We start from the raw sequence: 10,851 nt of genomic DNA on the forward strand, positions 1-10,851 counted from the left end.
TTGGCCTTCAGGCAGAAAGCAGTTCAACAGAGGTCTAAACAATAAATTCAAACCTCAATTTACACCAGAAAGACTGCAGAGTTTCAGGCCCTAATCTTTACATAGATGTGCTCTGAATGCATCCCACAGCAAGAAGAGACACCCCATTTTCTCTACACCCCTCAGGTTATTTACAAGTGTATGGAGGCCAGGGGTCATATTCAGTGTCCTATTGCTCTGAGAAAACCAGCAACCTTAATGCAGGCCTGGAGGCCTATTCTAAGGGAGGGAAAAGAGAAAGCACAAGGTGGTTGCTAGGCAACTGCTCAGCACTGGCAGGCTGCTTTGAACTAACCCAAAAGCTGTGGGCAATTACAATGGCATTCTCTTCCCTGCTACACATCCCTGGCCTGCCTTGCCAAATGTCCCAAGTTTGCAGACATCAGAAGATGCAGTGCCACTGTGGTATAGTTGTTAGAGCAGGTGTTAAGCAACCTGGCGCCTTCCAGATGTCATGGATCTGACACTGAGCACTGGCCATGCTGGATGGGATTTATGGGAGTTATAGTCCAAAATATCCGGAGGATGCCAGGTTCTCTACCACTGGGTTAGAGTGATGGAGTAGGTGTCTGGGAAGACCCAGGTCCAAAACCCCATCACACCAGCCACAAGCTCAGAAGATTACTATGAGCCACCCAATCACGTGTCTCAGCCCAACCTTCCCTGCAAAGTTGTTGTGAAGATACAGTGGATGGTGGTAGGGGAGAGATCAATATATACCACTTTGACCTCCCTGGAGGAAAGGCAGACTATAAATGTAATAATAAAGAATGAGTACTTTTGTATTTTTTGAAGGGCCGCAGTGGCTTAGTGGTTAAGACGCTGAACTGCAGACTGGAAGGTCGGCAGGACAGCAGTTCGAGACCTGAGTGCTGCGTGACGGAGTGAGCTCCCCGTCTTCAGTCCCAGCTTCTGCCAACCTAGCAGTTCGAAAGCAAGAAATTGCAAGTAGATAAATAGGTACCGCCTCGGTGGGAAAGGTAACAGCGTTCCGTGCACCTCGGTGTTCAGTCATGCCGGCCACATGACCACGGAAGCGTCTTCAGACAACGCTGGCTCTTCGGCTTAGAAACGGGGATGAGCACCACACCCTAGAGTCGGACACGACTGGTTGGAGGCACCTTTACCTTTACCTTACTTTTGTATTTGGAGGGCTTTCCGTCCTCCTATGTACAATTGCTGTGATATTAATTCAATAAATATGCAAGGTGCAGGATCTATTGCAGACTGAGACTGAAATTTTCACATGAAGAGCATATCACACCAACTACAGACTTAAATTCATTTAAGAGCAATTCACCCTTCCCAGGGAACCATGAGCTCTATCTATCTATCTCCTGCCTTTCTACCCCCAAAATGGTGCTCAAATGTATATACTGCCTTATTGCTGATAATTCACTGATCAGCAATAAAACTATAACTGTAACTGGCTAGGGAAAGCCTGAGAAAAGAGAAAACAGCTCTTAGGGAGACATCCAAGGGCACAATCCTATGCATGTTTAGACAAAAAGTCCTACAATTCCCAGCATTCCCCAGCCAGCCATTCTAACTGTGGAATGCTGGAAGCTGTAGGACTTTTTTTTCTGTCTAAACATGCATCGGATTGCAACCTAAGACACGTTTGTACAATTTGACAGATTCATGGATATTCAAGGCTTAGTTCTCCCAAACAGGAAATAACTAAAAGTCAAAACTGTGTAGACACCTGTCTGTTCCAGAAGATTGGGTCCTGCAACACTAAATTGTTCTATGACTAGTGCTCCTAAGGTGAACCTCAGGACCATGTGGCACCATCAAAAATGCTCCTTCTTAGGATCAGGGGTGTGCACATCTCCTCACAAATTTCCACATTACTGCATACACATGAAAAGAATAGGCACTACTCATTCCTTTGTCTTTTGGTGATTCCTTGCAACTTACAAAGCCACTCTGTGTCTTTTCATAAAGGATAATTTGTTCTATCTTCTCCTATTCCCTGCAAAACTCACCCACCTAGCACCTTCCTGAAAAACTAAATTCTCCTGTTCCTGATGGCTAGACATACAAAAGGGAGAAAAACGCCTCAAAGGAAATGACTTGAAAGTCAATTAATTTGTACTAATATGTTGCAATTCTTGAGGTTTGCATTCATTTATGATTTTCCGTACTTGGAAGACTTGCTTTTTTAAATATAACAGCAAATGCCCGTTCTGGGATTATAATATTTCCTCGCTGCAATGCACTTTCTGGCATTATGATGCTTCCTTGCTGCAATTGTTCAATGTATGTAACAAAACCCTACCTAGGAAATACAATGCCCACAAGGGTATCTCTTACAAAACCAAGGCCCACATTTTAATACAGGCTGCAATTTTAAAAGATCGCTACAGAAAGCCTTTAAAGGGCAGGGGGGACTCGACCCCACAATAGGTCTTCTAATTTTCACTGTCAATAGAAATCTGTATGTCCAAAAGCAGGTGCTGTGCTTGACTATATAGTCTGGCTAGCAACTAATCTAATTCATTAAGAAGTCTATAAACAAACCAGCCTTTGTCCCATGGAGATGAAAGAACTGTGACTATAATGGGATGAAAGGTGTGCACAAGGATGAAGAAAGCTATTATACATCTATGTCCTTTCTTAAACTCGTCCTGGCATGCACTGTTGACAGGGGAACAAAACCATACAGACAAAACTCTTAGACGTGCCTTGTTGCCAATAGTTCCACCTGTCTATGTTAAAACTATTGGATCTTGCCTATCATCTTACTAACAACTCCCCAGATTAACAGCAGGCAAATACAATAGAAGTATCACAGAACCGTGATTTCCTGAACAGCATCTTTTTCTCCCTGCAGTGTTGCATTAAGCCAGTCTATACAAGCAAGATGATCAAATGATAAAGCTATTCCTGAACTAAACCAGGGAGGGGGGCAAGTTTCAATGCTCTCCCATAAAACAAACTCCCTGCATCTCAAAAACCCTTCCCCTGGGTGTTTTATTTTTCTGTGTGTGGGAATTTTTTTACCACCCAAGGGGACCATTCAGATGCACAACCCCCTTTCTGGTTCAGACCAGAGAAGTATATACCACGTAACTGTATACACTGCCCCTATGTAGGGGGTGGGGGTGGGACCCAGTATAATGGAAATACATCTTGATTTTAAGATTGTCCCATCAACCTGCACAGTTTAGAAGCATGTTGTCTGCTTCTATGTAATCCATGATGCCTTGCTAAACAGGGGCTACCAAAAAGAACTTTCCGTTCAGCATTTTGACAGTGAAGTTTTATGTTCTTCTTTGGGCTACAATTTTTTATATGTTGCTTAAACTCCCAAACAGCATTTGAAACCAAAATGTTTGTTTTGTTTGTTTGTTTGTTAGGACAACTTCAAACCATACTGCAAAGCTCCCATAATTTGAATTACACAGAGATCATGGAAGTGAATTCTCAGACATTTATAGACATTCAGCTAGCTTTTGAGGAAGAGAAGGCATGCTGTTTCTCTGGAGTGATACTTGTATTTATCTGGTACAGACCGAACCAGTTATCCATTTCATAACAATCCTCATTATTGCAACTTCTACTGTTATTTAACCTTTTTTTGCTTCTAGCCAAACATATTTTAGGCACTTTAGAAAAGGAAGAAGGACTAAAATATTACCATTAACAAATGAAAATGAGGGCTAGTTCACTCGTTGATGTGCTTTTATTATTTATTTATTATTAAATTTATTAATCGCCCATCTGGCTGGTCACCCAGCCACTCTGGGCGATGTACAGCATATAATGAAACTGTTTAAAACAATAAAATTCTACAATAAAAACGTTTTCTAAAATACCCTAGTCCACCCCAAATGCCTGCCTGAACAAACACATTTTTAATGCACGGCGGAAGCTCATTAAAGAGGGGGCATGGCGGAGTTCCCTAGGGAGGGAGTTCCACAGAGTGGGGGCCACCACAGAAAAGGCCCTCTCCCTTGTCCCCACCAGTCTAGCTGTCCTGGCTGATGGGACAGAGAGAAGGCCATCCGAGGCTGATCTTGTTAAGCGGCCTGTCTGGTGCTGCTGGAGGCGCTCCTTAAGATAGGCTGGGCCGGAACCATATAGGGTTTTAAAGGTCAAAACCAACACCTTGAATTTGGCCCAGAAAACAACTGGTAACCAGTGCAACTCCTTCAGCACTGGAGTGATGTGATCTTGCCGGCAGCTGCCTTTAATCAGGTGAGCCGCCGTGTTCTGCACCAGCTGTAGCTTCCGAACTGTCTTCAAGGGTAACCCCACATAGAGCACATTACAGTAGTCTAAACGAGAGGAGACCAGGGCATGTACTACTGATGGGAGCAGATGGTTGGGAAGGAAGGGGCACAGCCGCCATATCAGATGGAGTTGATACAGCGCTGTCCCTGAGCCTCCATGGACAGCTGGGAGTCCAAAATGACCCCCAGGCTGCAGACCTGGTCTTTCAAGGGTAGCCATACCCCATTCAACACCAGTTCAACATCCCCCAGTCTCCTCTTGTCTCCCACCAAAAGTACCTCGGTCTTGTCAGGGTTCAGCTTCAGCTTATTCCTCCCCATCCAGCCACTCACCATCTCCAGACATTTGGACAGGGGTTCTACGGCCAACCTTGGTGAAGATTTGAACGAGAGGTAGAGCTGCATGTCATCCGCATATCAATGACACCGCACCCCAAACCTCCTGATGATAGCTCCCAGCAGCTTCACATAGATGTTAAATAGCATCGGGGAGAGGATGGAACCCTGTGGCACCCCTGTGGCCACAGGGAGTCAGTTGTGTAGCGGGGTGGACGGTACACGAGCAGAATCCCCAGACCTACCACAGGGTTCCCCAGACGGAACCCTGTGGCACCCCAGAAGTGAGTGGCCATGGGTCTGAAACCTCCTCTCCCAGTGCTACCCCCTGGTACCTGCCGGAGAGGAAGGACCGGAACCACAGCAATAGGGTGCTTCTTGATTACTCACTGGCCCAGTGACTTGTTTAAGCCTTGGCGTGTGCCACTTGCCATTAACCTAATTACCCGCCCAGGCTGTGAGTTATTTGATGGTTGTTTTTCCCTCCAACATGCCATGCCGCCCAGGTTCCGACGACACAACAAGCCACACCCAGGCTTGCCTAATTACCCGGGCAGGTAATTAGGCAAATGACACCCGGCATACACCAGCATGTGCTGCAGCTTAAACAAGCCACGCACTGCAGCATAATAACAATCCACCATGGCTTGCGTAACCCACGGTGATCATGTGAACAAGGTCATTGTCTGATGCAGCTAAGTATCATCATACAAACGCAATGTATCTAATGGGATATGTAAGTTCCATCTGTGGCGTTCATTCTGTGATGGCTTATTCACACATCCCTTGATGCTGCTATAACCACCAAGCGATGAACATGTACCTGAAAACCAGCTCAAAGGCATCCTATGCACACTGACCTGGAATTAAGCTCCATTGAACACAGTAGAGTTTATTCTTTTATGCTTAGGATTGGGCTGCAGTAAGAGGGCAAATCACGTTTCATTATTTATAGCATCATTCTGGTCTTCCTGGATTTATAAAGTGTGCCTGAATTCTCTACTTGAGTATTTGTGTGCATGTGTGTGTGTTTTTACATGCAAACACTGTATCTATAAATAAACAGCTGAGGCTTGGTTCACATGCCCTCCAATGTAATAATTAGACTGCGAGTGCACCATCACAATATATATGACACTGCGTATGCATCAAACATATGCATCAACATGTGTGTGTGCATACACTCCGATGCCCTGATCCTTCCAACTCAAACAGAAGGTGGAAGGATTATGGGAATCAGGTGTATGCACATACTGAGTGATGGACAAATAATGTCATAAGTGCAATGGTAAGCTTTTGTTGCTACTGGCAATTCTCATTAACTAACGTATTGGGCCTCTGTACAAACAGAGTAGAATAACGCTGGTTCCAACTCTAGGCACAATATGGGATTCTAGATCAGCAACCCCCAAACTTTACTAAAGTTTCCCATAAATGGAATGTTGTCCTTGTCCAACACCAGTCTGTAAAGTCTCACTCAGAAGTTTTAGCCCTTTATGCCCCCATAGCTACAGTTTGCTGTCTATCCCCAAGACTCTTCTGAAACCACCATTTGGTAATCAGCATTCTTTGTTGGCCATTTAGACAACTATGAGATCCTAAGTAAATGTAGTTCATATTGCAATAATAAAGATGAGTCAGGCTATCATTTGTACCACTTCATATTCAAAGGGTGTGTCCCCTCAGGCTCATTAAGAATCCCTACTTATTTAGATTAAATTGAGCAGTGGTGATGGGGGGCTAGTTTCAAAGCTCTCTCTGCTCTGAACTTCTGTTTGGATTTGGTCTGGATTCACAGGCATCCAATCTGTACATGTGGTGGTTTGACAGGCACACGTGACACAGGCTAAAAACAGATACAGAAAAACTAGTACCTATAATTATATATTTTAAATAGAACGTTTGCCCCTGAAAGTGTTCTACTCAAACCCAGCCATCTTATTCAGACCCATAGCAGACAAAGAGAAATCCCCATTGGATGATGGTGTCCCATTAAAAAGGCTCAGCCAACCGCAAGCTGAAAAGTGACAAGTTTTGTCTAATTTGCATAAACCCATCCACATGTGCTCACCAAAAGAGCACAGGCTGGCAACCCAGACTTTGCTCATTAGAAAGAGCAGCAAATGAGGATTTACCAGGGAACCTTTCTTAGGTCATTAAGATCACAATCCACAGCCCACTTATTGCAAAGCTCTCCCACTGACCTGAATAGGATGCCTCTGGAGTAGAGTGCAACTTGAAGAAGAAAAGAACCCCCACAAGCAATCCTGTAAAGCAGCTTAAACGCTGCCTCTGTGTGTCCCCTTTTTCACTGGGAACTCTCCATTCGCAGCAGCAGCTGCAACATCACAATTAATGAAAGGACTTCTAAGCCCCTTAATTTGTTATGTGCTACAGTCTGTGGTCTGTTGCTGTTCACTTACCCAAGTCTGAACAAGTTTTGTAGCAAACAACAGGGGAGTACAACTAAAGGGAAGCCCTAAAGATGCACTGAGCATTTTTGTTCAGGAGGCAGCAAAGACAACAAAATGGATTACTAGAATGAAAAGTAACTACTTCTAACTCACCACAATAAACATCTGTCTGAGCAAGTTTCTGGGTACATTCTCAAGATCACACTCACTGTGATTAATTAATCTGTGGAAAACAACAATTACAAATACAATTCAGAACCTTTTTTATAGCTAATTCTCAAGGCTCCTTGATACAGAGGTGCTATCCATCACCACACTTAACAATACAATTATTTGTTCATAGTATTTTTCCCCTCATTCTCTCAGTGCATCTATATGGGGGCATTCTCATAATCCTAAATTAGGGTCTGTATTCACTGGGGTCTCTATTCTGGATTACATGATCCTACGGTACCATAACACCCTGCCATAACACAGATATTGTTATTGTATTGTTGTGACCCATCCAGAGAGCTTCAGCTATTGGGTGGTATAGAAATGAATTAAGTAAATACAATTTTGTTGTCAATCATGCAGAAGCCTATAAACAAACTGCTGATCACGTGAAGGCTTTCCCCTGCAGACAACCATGCTACCTTGTGGATGTCTAGGGGGCAAGGGGGGAAGCAGTGGAGCCAGGCATGGGCCCCCACTCCCTATTATTCGAATGATGCCCCTTTCACATGTGAAGAAGGCTAACGTAAGAATCTTTCTGTGCCTAAGAAGTGAATTAGACAATTTTGTTGCATATTTTTAAAACAGAAGTTAGAAGAGCCTCACCTTTCCCCACCCTCACTTGCAATTGTGGAAAAAATCAAATGCATTAAATCAGGGACCCACAGTCAAGATTTTGTTACAGGAGGCTCTAACCCAGTTGCACACACAAGGAGTGTAAAGAGCAGCAAAATAATGGACTTTCTCAATCTCTTCTAATCCACACCCAGTGGAGACGGGTTCGAGTGAGGATTCTAGTCCATCTTGGTGGTTGAAAATATGGCACCCAAAGGGTTATAGTTGTTGCTGATTAATCTGGCCTTTGAATGTGCCACAGTTCCTCATACACTCAGTCCTATGCATTCACACTCTGAAGAAAGTACCATTCACTCCCAAGTTGGCATGCATAGAATTGCAGACTTGAAGTAACTCTAAAATACCCACTTTGCAGGCTTCTAGAGATAAATTGGAGCCAGCGGATGGCCAAATCTTTGGCCCTTGAAGAAGTATGACAGGTGGCTATCCTATAAACATCTGCCTATAAGCAAAGGCAAAAATTTGAAGATCACTCAGCACTGACTAAGTTACCTGTTAAACTAGTGATTCTTGAGCTGTGGGGCAACCCCCACTCTTGGGGAGCATGGAATACCTAGAAGGGGGCCACAGCTCAGTGTGACAGAGCACAAGCTTTGCATGCAGAAGGTCCCAGGTTCGATCCCCGGCATGACCATGTAGGGCTAGGAAAGAATTCTGCCTGCAACCCTGGACAGCCGGTGCCAGTAAGTGTCAACAATACTGGGCTAGATGGACCAACTGTCTGACTTAGTATAAGGCAGCTTCCTATGTACCAGAGATGGATAAGATCCAGAGGCACTATCCAAGATATATGGGTGGGTTGAGTGCTCCCTAGCAGATGAACCTCATTGATTCACAATTGGAATTGTGGAGGTGAGAGCTCCCCAATTCCCCCATCTCCCTCATCAGATTGGAGAAGATCCCCTGCTTTGTTCTAATGGTGCTTCCCTATGTGTGGCTTCAGGAAGAAGACTGAAAATGTCTTGTTCTAGTCCCCTTTCCAAATGCCAGTGTTAGACAGGGACCCTGATCCACAGATCCTTGCATACAGCAGTGACAGGCGACACACGCATGAGGACAGCATGCCAAAGATCTAGGCACACTCTGCTGTCCAGATGGTTGGTGCTGGGATAGGGGAGCGCCGAAGGAAGGGTGGGGGGAGAGGTCGAAAGGTTTGAGAAACCTTTCCTTTAATAGCTGCCTCGTACCCACAACCAGAGGGTTCAAAAGGTGCTTAACGTGTGGGTAGGCTGTTTCTAAAGCACTATTTACTATACCTGGGTGAAGTGGCAGTCTCTAATGCCAGCCCTGAACTTTAAGGGGTCCCCAAAGAAAGGGGGCTGCTGCAGGGTTGGCTCCAGATTTGAAAAGGCCCTTGGCAAAGTCTCCTCTGGTGGGCTCCCTCACTCTGGGCCATTTTAATTTCCCACAATGCCCCAGAGCGACACCACACTGGAGGCACTGTGGGAAATCGCTGTTGCCTGCTGCATCCGCCACCCCTACCCCCACCCCAGGTACACCCACAGCTAGGAGCCCAGGGCAGACTTCCACGCCAGGGCCCTGGCAGCTGCCCAAGGGTGCCAAACACTGGTGCCCAGCCTGGGCTGATGTGACCTTGAGCAGATGGCGGTAGTCAGGCAGCCTTGTCGTCCTATCAGGTTCCTTCTGGCTTCCTTCGAGCCACCCGGGAGCGTCCTTTCTCCCAAGTGTTTAGCAAGGCAGCACCTTCTCTGAATGACTCCCCACCGCCTCCCGCCAGCAGGCACGAGAGACTCACCCATGTTCACGAAGCTCATGACCATGTCGGCCTCGGTGAGGAAGTTGCTGTCCTGCAGACTGGCCAGGGGTGGCCCTTGGGTGCTGAAGATGGGCTTGTAAGGGTAGGAGTAGCCCTCGTCACCGGCGCCCTCCTCCTCCACCGACATGGCATTGTAGAGGTCCAGCATGAACATGGGCGCGGAGTTGTGCTTGCCGTGAAGATGGGGCCTCGGCCGGTGAGGCAAGCCCAGGATGGACAGGATCTCCCGCTGCATCTCCCGGCGCTCCTGGCTCCGGAGCCTCCTGTGGATGAAGCTCGAGTGCACCTCGTTCTCCAGGGTGAAATCCGCCAGGGCGCACCGGAGCTCGGGCGCCCAGACCAGCAGGATCCAGAGCAGCCGGGAAGCAGCCGCCAGTCGCTTGAACCACCCCGCCGCGTGCATCTCGGTCACGGGGGGCAGGTCGCGGGAGCCAGCGGGCTGAGCGGCGGCGGCCGGGCGGAAGAGCTGAGCATGAAAAAGAAGGGGGCAGCGGAGCGCCCCGCGTAGGGATCACTTGGCCGGGGAGCTGCCCTGAGGAGCCGACCTCGAGGCGCGCATGATAGCCGAGGCGATCGTGGGCGGGGGAGAGCTTGTTAGTTTGCACAATCCATGCAGGGCGAAGGAGGACGAGGAGAACAGCGCGAGCGATCGCCTTGCCTGGCCGCCGCCTCCCTCTGGGATGTGCACGCTCGCACGCTCGCTCCACTCTGTGCGCCTCTCGCCACAAGTCCAGGGAGTTTTGAACTGCAGCTTGCTTGCTTGCTTTTTTTTTCTTTCCTTTTTTGCAAGGCAAGGCGGCAGCGGGAGTTCGTGCACTCAAGGGGCGGAGCTCCGCTTTTCTCACTCCCTCTCCCAAAGTGCCCCGAAGAAAATCCGCAGCGGGGCTTGAACGCGGGGTCTCTCGCTTCACCGGGCGGCGGGCCGGGGATGAGATTCAACGGGGGCTCGCTCTATTTCACGCACACGCACGGAAAATAAGTTTAGGGTGCCCCACCACCACCAAGTACTTCAGGTTCGAGCGTCGATTGCCTCCTCCCCATAAGGCAAGGGGGTGGAAAAAAGTGAGACACTTGTTTTACATATGCAAGCAGAACGTTCCTGGGCGTGTTTCCACGGGAGTCAGTCCTACTGCTGTCTCCGACGGGGCTTCCTCCCAGGTACGTGTGTGCGCGCGCCCATAAGGGCTGCGGAATTTCG

General features: G+C 47.3%; 1 protein-coding gene across 2 annotated transcripts in view; it reads right to left on the reverse strand.

Annotated features, from left to right (window-relative positions):
* Nucleotides 1-10,367, reverse strand: part of BMP7 (bone morphogenetic protein 7) — a 132,061-nt gene extending 121,694 nt beyond the window's left edge. For both annotated transcript variants that reach the window (XM_084854219.1, XM_084854218.1), the window contains exon 1: nucleotides 9,633-10,367. In XM_084854219.1, coding sequence (XP_084710345.1) covers nucleotides 9,633-10,056 — 424 coding nt within the window. In that variant the 5' untranslated portion in view covers nucleotides 10,057-10,367. The remainder of the gene's footprint in view (nucleotides 1-9,632) is intronic.
* Nucleotides 10,368-10,851: the final 484 nt, after the last annotated feature.

This window comes from Heloderma suspectum, chromosome 4 (genome assembly GCF_057233095.1).
Source record: "Heloderma suspectum isolate Gila_16-S chromosome 4, 16-S_ref, whole genome shotgun sequence".
NCBI classification, from domain to species: domain Eukaryota; kingdom Metazoa; phylum Chordata; class Lepidosauria; order Squamata; family Helodermatidae; genus Heloderma; species Heloderma suspectum.